At 41.3% G+C, this 17,223-nt stretch overlaps 2 protein-coding genes across 4 annotated transcripts in view; both read right to left on the bottom strand.

The window, feature by feature from the left end:
* Positions 1-50: 50 nt before the first annotated feature.
* LOC136349213 (uncharacterized) lies at positions 51-3,484 on the bottom strand. The gene is made up of 12 exons (XM_066300613.1): positions 3,126-3,484; positions 2,813-3,074; positions 2,624-2,762; positions 2,476-2,577; positions 2,150-2,432; positions 1,919-2,098; positions 1,631-1,855; positions 1,333-1,583; positions 1,015-1,275; positions 796-960; positions 498-741; positions 51-408 (listed from the first exon to the last, which is right to left on the bottom strand). Exons 1-11 carry the CDS (start codon positions 3,482-3,484, stop codon positions 626-628), a joined length of 2,343 nt encoding a protein of 780 aa, XP_066156710.1. The 3' UTR covers positions 51-408; positions 498-625.
* Positions 3,485-8,562: 5,078 nt separating this feature from the next.
* Positions 8,563-17,223, bottom strand: part of LOC136349303 (glutamate receptor ionotropic, kainate 2) — a 44,209-nt gene continuing 35,548 nt past the window's right edge. For all 3 annotated transcript variants that reach the window (XM_066300765.1, XM_066300763.1, XM_066300764.1), the window contains 5 exons: positions 11,055-11,252; positions 10,612-11,002; positions 9,890-10,037; positions 9,737-9,842; positions 8,563-9,504 (listed from right to left, as the gene is read on the bottom strand). In XM_066300765.1, the coding sequence (XP_066156862.1) occupies positions 9,439-9,504; positions 9,737-9,842; positions 9,890-10,037; positions 10,612-11,002; positions 11,055-11,252 (909 nt within the window). In that variant the 3' untranslated portion in view covers positions 8,563-9,438. The remainder of the gene's footprint in view (positions 9,505-9,736; positions 9,843-9,889; positions 10,038-10,611; positions 11,003-11,054; positions 11,253-17,223) is intronic.

The following is a 17,223-nucleotide window of genomic DNA, read 5'->3' as shown; positions in this document are numbered from 1 at the left end:
CAACCAAGTCAGAGTCCTGAGGAACATCCGTTTTAACCAAACATACCTTGGTACGGCAGTGTAGGACTTGTTTTGGAACCAAAAAATTACTGAATGTACATGACATCGTCAGTAGTCTCGCTTATGATGACAAATTCAGAGTCTGGATCAGGTCTATCTAATTGTTCTTTACCCTTTTTAATTTTACTTTCGGTGGTGGATTCTTTGCTATTGGATGTTGATACTCTGATGATTTAATGGAAAAACATACAGTGGATTTAGGCCTTTTGGATAGTTGGAAAATTTACTTTACTCTCGCAACATTGACGTGATCCGTTCGAGCTTCGGAGTGACAACCGCAATCGCGGGTACCATTGACCTTCTATAAGGTGTATCGCAGCATACCTTCGATTTTCTCCGCTGAGGTAACTGGAATAACAGATGAAACAACTATATCTTCTATGGTAAGTTTAGAGGGAATGATTGAGGGTGAGCGTAGGAATTTCAGGGAAACTTACTGAAATTTAGAGAGAAGAGCGTAAGGCACCTTCAGAGGGCAACCTTGTTGATACCACTTTTATAGTCTCAGAAGCCAAACGCTAAGCATCACTGATCACACCCATAGAGTTGATTTGCCCAGGGGGGCTTAGAGGCAAGGTTCTCGATTTTTTGCCCCATATGTGGAGATTTCTCCCTCTCCCAGGTCGGTCATTTCCGTGATTACCTCAATATTCCCCTCTTCAGTGTATGTCAAAGTGGTGCCTAAAATACTCATAAAATCTTTCTACAAATACGTTAATAAACCTGGAAAATCACCAATAGTGCCCTCGGGACCTTCAGTTAGAACCTCCAATAATCCGGACAAAGCAATAGTGGTGGTCATATGCATCTCCATTGGTGATTCGTCCAAGATCATCTTGTTCTCTTCCTCGTGAGAAAACTGACTTTCACACCTTCTCTCCTTGAAGGGCACCCCTTTTTCTACAATATCACTGTTTTCTTCCTGCACCTCTGTTTCTTCATTTTTTAACTTACTTCTCGCTTTAGAAAATTCTACGTCAGAAAAAGATTCAGCTTTTATGTCTGATTCATCTGGCACAAGGTCTTCTCCAGGGCCTGGACCAAAGGTCAAGTCCTCAATCAATGAGACGTCCCTTATGCCACCGACCACTCCCTTGCTTTGAAGGGAAGAGGTTTTGAATTTGGCGCATGGAGGTTCCCTTTTAGCATTATGAAAATTGAATTCTGCTCTAGGTACGTCACAATTGCTACTTCCGCCCTTTTCGATGAAACTTTCTAAAACATCTAAGATGACCCTCAAAGTTTTCTCTTTCTGTTTTATTGTAGATTCACCAGCTGGAGATGAAAACTTCAAAGATTCGTGAGAAATATTTGAAGGTTCTTTTGAAGGACGTTTCTGACAATTGCACATATCAGAGATGGGATCTTCAATTCTCATCTTCCTCACCATATCAGCGAGTTCTTTGATGCATCTTGCAGTTCCCACCAGTTCCGCAGGGAGGTTAGAACACTCTTCGCACGAATCTACGTCTTTTAGGGTTTTGCTCAATTTCCTGGCAATAACTTCTAAGTTCGAATGGTATCTAAAAGACTTCATGTGAAAGGAAGTTAGTTTTGAATTTGGACTTACTTGAATTCCTCAGATTTCGCTTTACTCGGAGCCGAATTCTTTCCAGAAGTCAAACGCTTGATGGTCTCAGCCTCATCAATATTCTGTTGGATTAGATCATGCCTAAGTGCCTGGCACAAGTAATCCAGCTGCGCCATGTCGTCTTTGAGTCTCTGGGTCTTTCGGTTGAGTTCGATAAAGTTAGAGTAAGCGCAGCACAGTTGCAGCTTCAGCTCAGTCATCTCTCTGAAAATAAAAACACCTTTCCCGTACTCCTTTCAAGCCTATTGCAAGTCTTTCTGAAATTACTCGCACTTTTTTTCAGCTTGCAGCCAGTGGTTCAGCAGCACTTCCAATTTCTCCAGGCAGCGCTTCAACTCCAGCTTCGTGGCTTCAAACTCACACTTCAACATCTGATTCTCTATTCTCAGTTCCCTGCCGAGTTTCTCTAAATCCATGCTAGAATTAGCGTCGCTTTGTCGGGAACAGCTGCAACAAGCTTGATTTGCCAAAGCTTCAATATTTCCGCTGACTTGGTACTGCTTATCTGGCATCCGGGACTCTTGGCTTTGGATCCTCCTGTGCTTTCCCTTTTTGCTCTGGTTTGCGTTATTTTGCATCTCAACTGTATAGTTGGAAATGTTTTGAGCTCCTTGGGAAGTGTTGCACTCATAGATTGGAAAGGATTTTCCAGGGGGGGAACGATCTTTGATTTCCAGAAGAGGGAAGCCGATAAGTGCACATTGGTTTTGCCGGTCTTTGCAGGTAGGCCGACCTAGAGTCCAGCTGGCCTGGCACGCTAATTTGGAGTTTTCCTGGAAAGCTATAGGAAAAACTTCAGAGTAATCCTAACCGTAAAAAATTACCGTTATTCTGTTGCTGTACGTCGCAGATAATTTTCTTGGGAGATTGAATGAACCCCGGGGGATCCCTGGTGTGGTTGGCCACTTGCACTCCGGAGTGTCTGCCTAGAATAAACTCTGGACATTGCCGTAATTTCTAAACTAAACACACCTGTTCCAGGCTCGTTAAGACAGGTGGTATTGCTGCAGCAGAGGACGCTTTTCCCAGAAATTTCCTGACCTATCTGAATTGACTTGATCTGCACGGGGTCCCCTGTCTGAATATCCATCTCAGATTTGTTCCCTTTTTGCTGTATCAAACACTTCATTAGATCACCAAACACATTCTCAGTGCCATTACTTTTATCCTGGGGCATATGGAGACCTGCTGAGTTTTGGGAATTTTCCTGAGATTGGCCTGGGTGACCCTGTTACTGCAAGAGAGATTCTGAAGAGTGCTGGAGTCTGTAAAGTCGCACGTGGAGATACTGCTTCTAGATGCTTGGTCTGACAAAGAGCTATCGTAATCCACCATATTCTTCTCAGTAAAGTCGCTATAGCTCTTGGTCAGAGTCTCGCTGAAAGTTGTTGTGGAAGTGGTAGTTTCAGTACCTGGAGTGAAGCTAAAATATGCTGGATTATACCTGAAAGATTCTAGCTGACTCTGAAATTACCTGCTAGTGCTGGTACCCTCAAGAAATGTACTGGGACGTTGGCATTTCGAGGCTAAAATACTGCGAATATTTTCTGTCATCCTCTGGAAAAAGCTGCATTGCTGGGTTACAGGCTCCTGGTTCCGCCGGACATTAGTCATTCTTGGAATACCATCAATATCACAGTTACATGGAGATTGATGGGAGCGTGCTCTGGGACCAATAAGAGCATCAATTTCGCCCATTTTTCTCTCCATTTGCATCTCTTGCTCCTGTAGCTTAGCGGTGCGAATTAAGTGTTTCTTCTTGAGCATTTCCAGATACTCTGCGGGATCTGTCGGCTCTGCGGTACCGCAGAGGCATAAACGTCCAGGCTCCATGGCTTACGGTACAGAAATTTCTACAAATTTTGATATGAAAACTCCTGAATACTCAAAAGTGATGGGTGTCAAAACACCTTTTTCCAATTACTATTGGGTCATGGCAAAATTCCTGCCGGAATGATCTTCCAATGGGCCCCTCAATTCTGGCAACAGACATCCGCAAATCCATCCAACTGGAGATCTGGATAATCATTAAAGTGGCTAGAACGCGGTACCACACCATCAACACGGGGTACGGAAAAATACAGGAAACCATGAAATGGCTTTGGAGGGACCCTGGTGGGTCCAGGATATGTTGTAGTTGGTTCTAGTGCACATTCAGGAGAAATTGAGACAGGAAGTTCTAGATTTGGAGCTAATGAGAAGCTGCGATATGGAAGTGAAATGTGAGGGTTGTAAGGTGAAATTGCACATATTTTTTGTTCGCCTGTGTCGTCAGCAATAAATGAGTACCAAGTCCATGTCAAATCTTGTAGAGGAGTAGATTTGTTAAGCTGAATGGGGATTCGCTCGAGGCTCCCCCTGTGAGTCTTCCGGACGGGATGAGTATTGATTGCGGTCTTGAGAACGTAATCAAAAGGGAGGAAGATCGATAGATGTTGGGGAGCTTCGGAGGAAGGTCTCGAGAGGGCAGGAAATTGAACTTTCCAGAAAATTCTATTACTCCCATCATGTTTTCAAAAACTTGATGCAGGCACCTCTTAAAGAATAAAATCTTTGCTAATTTTTTATTTCTGGATAAATCCGGCACAATTTCCTAACATCAAATTGTCAGAGAGTTTCTAGCAATACGAAATTGCCAATTCGCCTCACAAACAAGCAGCAAAAACCGTCTCGCAGTAACTTCTATGCACTGCAAAGTTCACTTCCTAAAGTTACTTGAGTTTTTCCAAAGTTTCTGGCAAGTATATCTCGAGATGCAGCGGAAAATCTGGATGCTAAAAGCGGCTTTCAGCGACGACAAATATAAATGAGCATTTACATCGGCTGTTCTGTGGTATTGGAAACTGGGAAAGTTTTATCCAGAATTATTTTCGGAGGCGTCTTAGAGATGTTGTGCTCGAGTTGCGTCGAGATCAAACGGTGTCTAGATACGAAGCAATCGCCGAAAGTTTTTAATTGAAAACGAGCCCTCTAATTAAATCTCCTGACAAAACGTTCACGTAGTAATTAATATAAAAGAGGAAATTACTCCAATTAGGCGAAACACTCGGCAGCAGCAGCAGCAGTAGGAAACGCTTGCTTATTCAAATTTCTAATTTTCCTTTTTACGAGAAATATTAAATTACCTGTGTTTTGCTATGAAAACATTTGCCTTCGCATTATTTACACCCTAATTTGCTCACATAAGCCAAAAGTTTGAACGAAAGGGTCTCGCGAATGAAAAAATTAAATGTGTTACTTGCGCCTATACGGTTCGTTAGGTAAAAATGAAAATAAACGACATTGGGATGGAGATTATTAAATTTTTCTATATGCCGTGAAGCCTTCCTAGTGGCTAGAAGAATGCCTCAAACTTGGAGGTATCGTTCAACATAAGAAAACACCTCTTCCCTCTAAGCTTAACGACTTAGAAGGGCCTCGTGATATGTCTTCAAGAATATATTTTCGAAATGCGTCGGTACGCGTTTTTGAAGTGCGTGTTTTTCCAATCAGGTGTGGCAATCGATTCGTCTTAGTGTAAGTTAGGACGAGAGTTACTTAGTCGACAAGAACCTCTTTCGGTTTTTATTGGCTAAGAAGGCGTACGTGTGAAAGTGGCCACGCCTCCTGGGTGAATTCCGTGACTTTGGTGGGCGGAGCCAAGATGCGCCTGGTGCCATTCAGAGTCGCTCACGTCAGCCCCGCGGGACGAACTTATTCCTTAAGTTCTTTTCGTATTGGACCGCAATTTCCAGCGGCGTGACTTAAGATTATCCTTGTCAGAAACGCGGTATTCCAATAAAACTAACGCTCTTTCGATAGAAAAAAACTTTCGATTCGTTGTGGCCTCATTTGGGCTTATAAAAGTTCCTGCATGTCTCGCGCTCCATTAGCCCCGCATAACGAGGGGGTTTTCGAAAAATTTCGCAGGCTCAAAGGCCGAACTATCAATTTCGAGACAGATAAACACGAAACCGGAGTTTTCACTTTGCGGCGCAATTATTTAACTCTAATCTAGCGCGACGGATTTCGGAGCGTCGGCTCTATCTCCCTTTTGTGCCGAATAAACGTCGAGGCCAGTGGGACTCTGCACGTTTAATTGCCTCTATCTCTTGGGAGTGTTTAGGGGAATTAATTTTTACCCCGGCTGTAGTTTTGGTGGCAATGTTGCGGTATTAAAGTAATTGAGATTTTTTTCTTATAAACTCTAGTTTAGTGTTATAAAGTCACGCCCATCGCGGGCGGAGAGAAACAGGTGCGGAGGGCGTGTCCCGACAATAGGAGCAATGCACATTGCGCGGTGCGAGGGTGTGCTGTTTCTAGGGGTGCGGCTAATTTTGAGTTAAGTAATTTATTGCCGAATCGCGCTTTTCGTGATTGCTATTAATTAATATACAGAGAGGCATTATTTTCAAAAACTGAAACTAATCCTGCTCTCGCGAGCGTTAAATCCCGAGCAGATAAAAGGATTACGCCCTTAACTCTAGGAAATAAAGTTGAGGGCTGGCAGCTTAATTGAAAACTAATTTTCCGGCACTTGATTCCTGAAACTTCTTAGGGGAATTATCACCGTCCTCGCGGCTTCTGTAAATGTTAAACCCGCTGCTTTCGCTCTAGTTTTCGCGTTCCTGGACACGGTCCAATAGGCACTAAATTACTTTTTTAACATCTTCCCGGCTTATCCCGATTTTTGGCCCGGGAACAGCCTTTAAATTAAGCGGTGACATGCGGGACGACCTTTTTTGTTGGCAGTTTTTAAGGCCCGAAATGAATTTCCTGGTTAGCGCGCCGGACCCAGATCGTATATTAGATAGATAAAGGCCCTCTCTCCTCCTCATCTCTGGTCCTCTTTGGAGGAGGAATCCGCAACATTAAAGTGAATAAGTAGGTATGCACCGGGCGGGCATAAATTCGTACGAGTCATGCAAAACAGGACGTTCCGGAGAAAATTCCTCAACATATATCTTGGCCTCCATGAATAAGAGTCGTCGTGAGGAGAAAAGCCTGATTTATGCCCACACTGAATTACCGCTCGCAGATATGTAAATCTGACACACATTCGTGTAAGAAAATTTGCTATTTATCCTTAGGAATTTAGGCAACGGCTCGTTAGGCATTGAAAATCCAAAGAGAAGAGTAGAAGAATAAATAGAACCATCTCCATGAAAAACCACAAATTCAAATAGACGTGATTGCTCCATGAAGATTCTTGAAGTCGACTATTCGGGAAACTTTTAATCTCTTAGTAGATAGTTCAACAACCCTTACGGATTTCCTTTGAGATTTTAAGGGTATCTGCCCTCTTAATCATTGTTCCTTGGTGTCTCTCCCTCATAAGGGCCTTATTGATTAATTTTTCCCAGAGCCACATCGGAATTTATCAAGTTCCATCTTCCACCCCATTTCCATCAATGGTCTTCACTCCCCGAAATTTCACACCCCGATCGTCATCGAAAGCATTCCGCAACATCCCTTTGTCGTCTTGATATGTCCTCAGTGGCGCCACTGCTCTATGAGGCTCGAATCTAACAAAAAAAGAGCGTTTATTACAACCTTTCAAGATACGTTGCAGTGCAGGGACTATTTGAGGTCTGATTATACGGGAAGCGTGCTCTGAATAAATTCAAGGGTGGGAATTTAGTCTTGGAACGTGCCGTCATGACGCCGACCTACATGCGACGTTAAATGGGGTGCAAAACTAGTGTTTTTCGTGATTAATTCATAGACGTATGTAAATCGATGAGCGATTGGCTGGCGCATTTTGAGGGTGAGGCTTCGTCGGTTAGTCCAGTGATTGGCCGGCGGCCAATCAAATATTAAATTAAATTTGCCGGACATTCCGGTGATATTCAAATCAATAAAGAATTCCCATTCTCCACGTAACAAAGTCGATTATAACTTCGGCTATTGCGAGGCGAAAAAGTTTCGAAAAATGAGCCATTTGCATAAGCCATCCATTTTGGACTGGGGAGCCATGAAACTATGCCCGTTGAATAGTAAATAGTTCCAGGGGAGGAAAAGTAAAGGAAGGGTGGCAAGTTACGCTACACGAGCTTTAACTGCTATAAAAGTTTTCATTTTGGTTGGTAATCGGAAACGAGTGTTTTAAATGTCTTTGGGATGAAATTTAGCATTTAGAGTTCGGGATTTTTCTTCTTGAACTTTCGGTTAAATGAGCTCAAGGTATGGGAAATAATGTCACGAGTGTTAGATATTTTTTAATTGCGACTTGTGGGCTGCGACGGACGTGTCCCTTAGAAATAAAGCTCGGCCCCTCGATCTATCACCTCATGAAAGAAAGTTCGCATACTTTATTAACTGGCAAATAGCTACGCAACGGCGTACCCTCCTTGGTAAGGAGGTCTCTTGGAGACGTAATTGCATTTTCATTTTTGACTTCCACGAGACGTGGTTTCACTATTTTCTTTAAATTAAAACATCGCACACCTCTAACTGAGCATTAGCTGTTCTTATTGCTTAATTAATTCTATATCTTATGCCTCAAAAACTCTTAGCCACGCCCCTAAAACAACTAGCATCTCCCTCTCTTCTGGGTATGGCTTAACTCTTATTTGACGGTTCTCTATGCGGCGTTCCCGCCCACTTTTAGAAGCGTGAACTCGCAATATCTCCAGGAATACTTCTAAGTTACAAATAATCGAAAATAGTAACAACGCTTCGATGATGATTTCAGCTTGCGTAGGCAAATACGCCGTCAGATCCACCGTTGCTTGCTCAATCTAAACCATCAATTTCCGAACCGAACAGAGGATCAATAAAACGAGATTTAAATCCACCTGATGTACATGTGCGTAGCTTACCTTAAGGTGTATTTACATAATTTAATAATATAACACGGAGGGGTAGTGCTAAGCCGCCCAGTGGAATGTATTCCATGCAAATATTGGGGCATTAAAGAAAAACGATGAAAGGGATTTTGAAAATATATAATGATAATAATCATAATAAGGGATTTAATGTGATTAAAACCGATTTTTCTTGTTGTTGGAAGGCAACAGCTATAAAATATTTCTCGAATAAAATCAACAATAATAAACTTCATTTAGTATACTTTAAGGGACGAATCAAAACTGATACTAAAGAACACTTTGCGGTCAAATACAGGAAACCAATCACATCTCTCGAAAACGTCGATAGTTTTGCAAGTTTGGTGCATAAGCCCTTAATAACCAAGATATTTATGGGCCGTATTCCGAGGACACTTTGGCACCGCGCCTGGCTAATAAATCAACCTGCAAATAAACAATCAGGAGTGTTAGCACACTTTCCCTGCCAAGAAGTTTCCATTACAAAGGAAAAGAGTTATTATTCGCCTATCTAACATCGTCAAAATACCATAGAAAATTCGCCTATTTACACCCTTAAACTAACAAATATCACAACGTGGTCGTCCGATTCGCAGGCAGCGCCACGACATCCGGACTGTTCCCTATATCGTCGAATTTCCACAAAATCTTATCGGGCACGTCCGTCCCTGTCACCAAGATCTTCCCGCCCGCCCCTCTCGTCACTACAACGTCACACTGCTGGAGCGCATACACGTCTGATTGGCGGTACGCCTCCTCTCCACTACTACTCGATTGTGAGGCTCCGCCCACTGACACGAACCGACGAATCGAAGACGAGCGTCCCAAGGTCGCGCACTTCATGCTAACATCAGGTCCGTAGTGACCCGATTTGTAATCCAGAGTGGCGGATTTCTGCGAGGTGGATGGTCCTCCGCAGCAGTCTCTGATGGTGGTGGAGGCACACGCGAAGGTGGAGTATCCACCAGAGGCCAATCGTCGCTAAGTATCCACGTCGTAAGTCAGCGGAGACTTCTTCAAGTCCAGCATGGGCAGAATCACCCCTTCCTGGTAATATTTCAATGGAAACATTAATATCTCATCAATTACGAGCCAAATTCCAATTTCGCGACATGAAATATCTGCCTGTCACCCATATCGTTTTGAAAATTAATTGATATCCCAGAACGAGTTTAATTATCTATAGATTAACCAGCGTGTTGAATTCACAAAGGGATATCGAGCGATTTATTAAATAAACTATTGGTACGTAAATGTAAATAAATGTTTGAAAACTCACCCCATTGATATGGGGGAGGTCAAGGGCTGCAGGCACGTAAGTGGTTGCAGGGCTGCATCTCGTGCAACTTCTTCGAAGGGCTGGACGCTGTCGAGACCCGTGACACCTGTTTAGAACTACATGACTGTGTGAAAATATTTTTGGAACACTCACCTCATGGCGAACCTCAGTTCTTCGGCCATTTCCGAGCATAAGGACTGCCGGTCCGTTTGCGCGTTCTTTTTGCTATTCCAACAGAACTCCAAGATGGCGACGATGATGGCGAGGGCCAGGCCGCAGAGCAGGACCACGAAAACACCCCCTAAAATCAACGAACATTCTACTGAAAGCCTTTGTCATCCTTTAAAGCCAAAGAGGTATTCCGTCGAGCAGGCAGAGAGGTGTTTCCTGGTCCAACATTAATATCCGACGTTCGCTTGCAATAGGAGATATCCGCTCAGTAGAATTCGTCTAATCGAGTTCGATGAACATTTAAGGGTTCTTGAATTTTCACATGTGGAATATTCCCTAATGCCGAACCTGGTTTCACTCCTGCTTTACCCTATACCGTCCAACAATCCGGAAAACGGATTAAACTTGCCAGAACTTCCCCGTAACACCGTTATTACATATATCAACCTAAGGGGAAAATTGATTTTCACACCGAATGAAATCGTAACCGTTGTCAAAACTTCCTAATAAAACTTCTGCTCATTCGAGGCCATAATAATTTAAAAATTCAACAAAACCTGTCAAATCGGAATAACTCAAGTGAAACTCCACAAGTAAAGTTCCCTCAAAGATCTAATTCATTAGACGATTTGCTTCTTGCAAAGGAATAGTTTAGAATATTTAACTTTTGCCCTGAGGTAGTAAATGTTAAAACTCTCCCTTACCGATATTTTCCACCCCTAGGGCGTTCGCCTTGGACTCTTTGCTTTTATCATCCCTAGTGCACACATCCCCTGTGTTCTTCCACCACTTATCATACAAAATTTGGATGACTCCCTTTTCCTGCAACTCCAAAATTGCCAAAGATATTTTGTCCCTCCAGGGGCTTCCTTTGGGGGTGGCTATTCCGTATCCTTTAGAGTCCAGAAGGCCTCCGATTTGAGTCAGATTACAATCCCTCTGAACTGCATAATCCAGCATTGTGGACTCCATCAAGAATGCATAGTTCCCCTGCAACACCCTGTGAATTCCCTCCTCGTAGGACTTGACAAAAACCGGAGGTTTCCTACTCTCCATGAATCGCCACATCTTCTGATAGATGCCAATCTTCGAATCCTGTAACATTCATGATTACCTGCCTCTTGTTAAGTAGAAATTCCATGCTTACGCGAAAAAAAGTCATAGTACTACCCCCTTTCAAGGTACCATATGAAATGTCAGTTTGTTCCGCCAAGTCCTGCGCACTTTCAATGGGGGTGATCATGCGCTCTACCGTGAGAAAAGCGGCCAGGTTCGCCGTGTAAGAGGAGATGATGATGAGGGTGAAAAACCACCATATTCCTCCCACGATACGCGTGGAAGTGGCCTAACAGGTTAAACGAAAGTCAGTATTTTCCGGCGCAAATATCTGGAATACCCTTCTTGCTGATGTCAACTAGGTTTTACATGTCGTATCGTCACTTGAAGCTACACAAAACGCCTTGAAATGGTACAAAAGTTCGATGGAGTAGGTGGAGAGTGCAATGGAGTAGCTAGGATTTCGACCAACCTCAATGGTAAGGAATCAAACTTACGGAATACATGCATATATGGCAACAGTGCTTATGGAATAGGCAATGGTAGTGCAACAAGGAATATGAACGGAACACCTACAAATAGCCACAGAAAAATAAAATTCAAATTATTTATTCAAAATAAAAGCAATATACGGGGCGTCCCTGAAATGACTATACAGGGTCTCCCAGAATAAGGGTGTCAACGTTTAATCACATATTCCTTGGCCAAAAATATATCGATTCGTGGTGATACACTTATATACGAAATTGTCTCGTTCTGGAGATAAAAGCTCTTAAAGCCTCACTATTTTTAGAATTTTTGCAAATAAATCTAAAAATCTCGGCTAGATGGATTGCTACGAAATTTGGTGTGTAACCTTTGTGCTTCTCAGGGCATATTCCACTAGGCTTATTATGGTAAAACCACCAGGAGTAGTGGTCAATAGCTACAAGGTGGAATGTTAAATACACCAGAAATTTTTTATTCGTTCATGCAGACGGTTGATTTTTTTTTAAATGAAATTTCCGGTCAGTTACGGAACTTTTTTTTATCTCTTATTGAATTTTGATTTGGAGCCTCCATCCGACGGAAAAAAATTAATGGAGGAAATAATGCCCCTCTTCAATGACCACCTAGATCTCCAGATCTAACTCCCCGCGACTTTTCCATTTGGGGCACGCTAAAATCTCGTGTATATGTTGTTCCTATTCAAATCGAAGACCACCTGTGGCTAAGCATGGACCCCCTTATTCTGGAACACCCTGTACAACGCTTGACAAAAAAATTTTCGGCGTTTTCAGATGGAATGTTATTCTATCGCCGAGAAGGTCGACATGGTTCTAGTATACGGATTATGTTGGAAGAATGGATTTTTGAGTGTCCCGGTTTATCGTAACAAATATCGAGAATGCAGAATTTCGAACCATCTGACTTTTGGGAGTATTCAAAAGCAACTTATGAAAACGGCTAGTTTTAATCTAAATAATGTGAATCGAAGACGCCAATCTCAAAAAGCATTAAAAATTGAAAAAACCAAAATACAGTGCCGTCCCAGTGGTTTGGTAGAATATTTATTGTATTATTATTTAAGGAAGTATAAGTACCAAAGAAACCCCTTGTTAGTGGAGTTCCCAATAATTCCCAATCTAACAGTAAATGCTAAGAAAACCTTCAGGAGGCGCATCAAGGGATTGAATGATCTTTACGTATTTATTAAAAATCTTTAAAATAATTGCTTGTGCAAGTCGGAAACGTGTTATTCATAAAAATGACAAATTCCTGACAATTTGGCGAAAGAACTTTTTTCCCCAGGGGATCGCCAGATGATGCTTGTTAGGTCACAACCCTCAAGCAACTCTTTAGGGCCTGACAAATGTTAAACACAAGATGCTAGAAGGAGAAGGTATCTTATTAAAATAACAAAAAACTAAAATAAATTGTGTATTTTATTCACCCCGTTCGCGAACAATCCTGTTAAACAAAAAACGTTAAAAAAAAATTATTCATATTTATTAATGATACGATTTACATTTAATTTGCAACAATTTTTTTTCCTGTTTTTTGGCCACTTTTCAAACTTGCAACGTCAATATCTCCGGAACGCGTGAGGCAATTGCCCTCAAAAACGTATCAAGCCTATGGTCTCGATGCTCTCCCCAACCCTGTACAAACTACATTACAAGAAACGTCTTGCTTCTAGAATTTAATCATTATTTATAAAGATCACATACGAATAAAAATTACGAACTCTCGACAATTTGGTAGCGAAGATTTGTCCGCGAAGGGCTGCGGCACGATGCTTACGACGAAGGTCTATACAGGGCGTTTCCTAAGTGCGGTACATACCTTCGGGAGCGGATTCTACAGCTAAAATAACAGTAATTTCGTTACATAAACTATATGCCAAAAATGCTTCGTTGCGGAGATAAAAGGTGTGAAAATTTGATTGTCTGAAATTTGATGTCTCACGCACCGATAAATAAACGGTGTTGGTGACTAGTGAAATGTCGACAATTTCGCTACCAGACGGGCAAGTACACAACAAAAAAATTCATATCTTCATACTTCTTCTCTTACGAATAATATAAAAGAATGAAAAAATTTAGCTACGATGTTTTTTATTTATTTACTCGAAAACGCTGCGTCCCACGAAAAAAAGTCAAGAGGTTTTTTTCCTTTCAAATCGAACACGCCATTAAAAAAGGAACAAAATATTAGAAAAGAACAGTGGCGTACCACATTTCCCTTTAAAATATCTAGCAATTATCTTGCCCGCACGCCACTGGTCACACAACAGCCACTGTTTTCAGCGCAAAATACGCGCCGTTGCTAACTCTCAAACCCCGCAAAAGTTCATTAAAATGTCTAGAGTTGGTTCGGAAATATTTAAAAAATTGCATTTTTTTAAAAGAAATTTTCACACCCTGTATTGCCGCAACGAAGCATTTTTGGGATACAGTTTATGAAGCGAAATTGCCTTTATTTTAGCTGTAGAACACGCTCCCGAAGCTATGCACCGTGCTTAGGAAACGCCCTGTATTGAATATAGGTATATAGAGAATTTAATTTATAAGTTCGCGCATGTTATTCACCCCTCAAAATTGTCAACTTTTTCACGTACCGGAAAAACATCATAAAGCTCATACGAGCTTTACTTTTATTACATGCGTATGTACAGCGACTCACGTTAATATTCGGATCGTAGAAGATTAGAGATGCGTCAGATTCAATTTTCTTGTTAGTTGTATGAAGGGGGATTTGAAGGCGAACTTATTACTAAAATTCACATTATGAAGCGAAAAGGCAAAAATATCTCTTTTGAGATAGTGCAGGATCCGTTTGTCAGATCGCTGCAATATTTTGTATAAATAAATTAATAAGTATAATTGTTGCCGTCTGACCAAATCGAGCTGCAAATAGGAGAATGTTAATTGTAAAGCAGCTATAATTTAGGCCAGGTTAGGGGAATGAAGAGTGAGGTACCCTGATGGTACGCCCATGTGTACGGTCGCTGAGTTCGTGTGGTTCGCAGCATTACTGGAATTTTCCCATCCTTGGTTGAGAGCCGCATGAAGTAAAAGAAAGTCGAGCCTCTCTTTGTCAGAACCAGGAAAGAGGGTCGGAGGACAGGCGACAACGGTTCTGACAACGGATGGTTTATGATGTCCAGATGAGGCTTGTCACATGGCGGATCGGAAATAGGTCTCTGGTCAGGGAACGCCGCTGGTTTATTGCTCCGGAAAGTAGCATTTAAGGTACTGGAGAAACTGGGATCACTCTCTTTTTCTGATCCGAGGTCTTTGGAGTATCCTCTTAGTTAAATTATTAAGTAAGCCCCTAATTGTAGCAACTCAGAAATGAAACCCTAGACGAATAGAGAAGAAGAAGCCTACAATAGGACAATTGATTATTTTTCATCACGCTAAAGGCAGAGCGTATCGAGAAATCGGTGATTTGCTAAGTACGAGTAAAAGTGCAGTTAGTGGTGTGATTAGAAGATTTGTTGGAGAAGATCGGATTGAATCAGTTCCGCAAAATGAACGCCCGAAACTTGTTGATGAGCGTGAGAAGCGTAAAATTATTAAACGAATTAAAATAAACCCTGGACTGAGTGCTCCTAAATTAACAGTAGATTTACTAGAATACAGTGGCAAGAAAGTACATTCTGACACAGTCCGGCGATTATTAAAAGATGACAGGTGCAACGGATGAGCAGCCCGAAGAAAGCCCCATACGTATCGGAAGTCAATCGCAAGAGAGACACTGCGGAAATCCCTAAGGAAAACGGGAAATTTATCAGAACCTTCGCTGATGACACACGTCTTCTAACTTCACACGAAGGCCCTATTCAAGCTGCTACTCTAATGCGAAAAGAGTTTAACAATATCCAGAGCTGGCTAATGAAATGGCGAATGGCCGTGAACGAGCTCAAGTCGAAAAATGTTAACTATACAATGCGAAAAGGATCATGCCCACCAATGACATTCAACGGAACTATAACACCTCAAGACGATTCCGCCAAATACCTTGGTATGCACCTGGACAGACATGGAAAAAACATGTACAAGCAAACCGAGCGGAGCTCAACCTAAAGATCGAGAAAATGTGATGGCTTATTGGACATAAGTCACAACTGAGTCTCTCCAACAGAATTCTGGTTTATAAAACAATACTAAAACCACTATGGAATCCAGCTGTGGGGCACTGCCAGTCAATTGACCATTGGAATCTTGCAAAGATTCCATTTCAAGACACTGCGCTCTCTCAGCAGAAGTCCATGGTTTGTCTGCAACGACGCGATCCACAGGGACCTCAACGTCCCAAGCGTCCGCGAGGAAATATGGTATGTAGGTGCTCGCTGATATGCCATGACCGACTGGACGCCCACCCCAACTACCTGGCCAACAATCTTCTCAACACCTAATCAATTACACGAAGACTGGAAAGAACCAAGCCGCACGACCTGCCAGAAAGGTTCGTCTGAAAAATCAGGAAAACCCAAGACAAACTACACAAACTATTTTTTAACGCCGGATTCATAATGTTGTTCCGGACTCGGGCCTTTGACAAAGCCCTCCTTCACACACTTAATTTACTAAATGGTCTGTTAGTGATAAATTGTAAATAGTAAAAAAAAAAATTTTTAATTAAAAAAAAATTTAAAAAAATTTAAAAAAATTTTAAAAAAATTTAAAAAAATTTAAAAAATTTTTTTTATTTAAAAAAATTTTTAAAAAAATTTAAATTTTTTAGTTTAAATATATAAAAAAAAACCGCAAGAAACGTCTCGCCTTTGCTCATGAATTAGTTGTGAAAGAGAAAACATACTGGGAAAGCGTTATATTTGCTGATGCAAAAAAAATGCAATATTTTTGGATCTGATGGTCGTAAAATGGTGTGGCGCAATAAGAATGAAGAGCTAAAAATGAATAATTTCCGGCCCACTGTGAAACACGGCGGAGGGAGCATAATGGTTTGGGGCTGCATCTCAGCTGCAGGAGAGGGCGAATTAGTATTTATTGAAGGAAATTTAAATAAATTTATGCACTTGGATCTTCTAAAACGAATTTTACTAAAAAGTGCTGAAAAATGAGGTACGCGCGACAATTTTAAATTTTACCAGGATAATGATCCAAAACGTAAGTCGCCTTTAGTCCAAGAGTACCTATCATGTAAATGCCCTAAAGTATTAAATCCTCCTGCGCAATCACCTGATCTTAACCCCATAGAGAATCTATGGGAATTTTCAAACCGTGAAGTCCGTGATGAGCCACTCAACTCCAAAAACGAGTTAAAACAACGATTAGTTGGAGAATGGCAACGCATACCTGAAGATTACATTAAAAAATTAATTGAAAACATGCCGAAACGGCCCCAGGTTATACAGTATAAAGGCAATCCTACGAAGTATTAATTTGTTTATATGTCTTTTTGTTTATATAAATTTTGTTTACAAATATTATGTTTCTGGTATGCGTCCGAATATTTTTGCGGTAGCAAAATTATTCCTTGTTTTCTTTGTTCGATGGTATATTTGTATATAATTAAATTTAAAAGATCATAAACGTATTTATACAGTAGTGGTCAAAATTATAGCAACTTTTTAACATTTAAAATAATTCAGACTTAACGGCCTAAATTCAAAATAGGTTTTGGAAATATGATTCTACGATGGCTGATGGTGATAGAAGTATATGTGGGATCACAAAACCGTATTTCAGTTAACCATCGACATCTTCTTAAATTTACGTATCCGTTCTTTCTATGTCACAATATCGCGT

This window comes from Euwallacea fornicatus, chromosome 37 (assembly GCF_040115645.1).
Source record: "Euwallacea fornicatus isolate EFF26 chromosome 37, ASM4011564v1, whole genome shotgun sequence".
Lineage (NCBI taxonomy): Eukaryota > Metazoa > Arthropoda > Insecta > Coleoptera > Curculionidae > Euwallacea > Euwallacea fornicatus.
The sequence above is the reverse complement of the archived record's forward strand: the minus strand, read 5'-3'. Positions and strand labels throughout refer to the sequence as shown.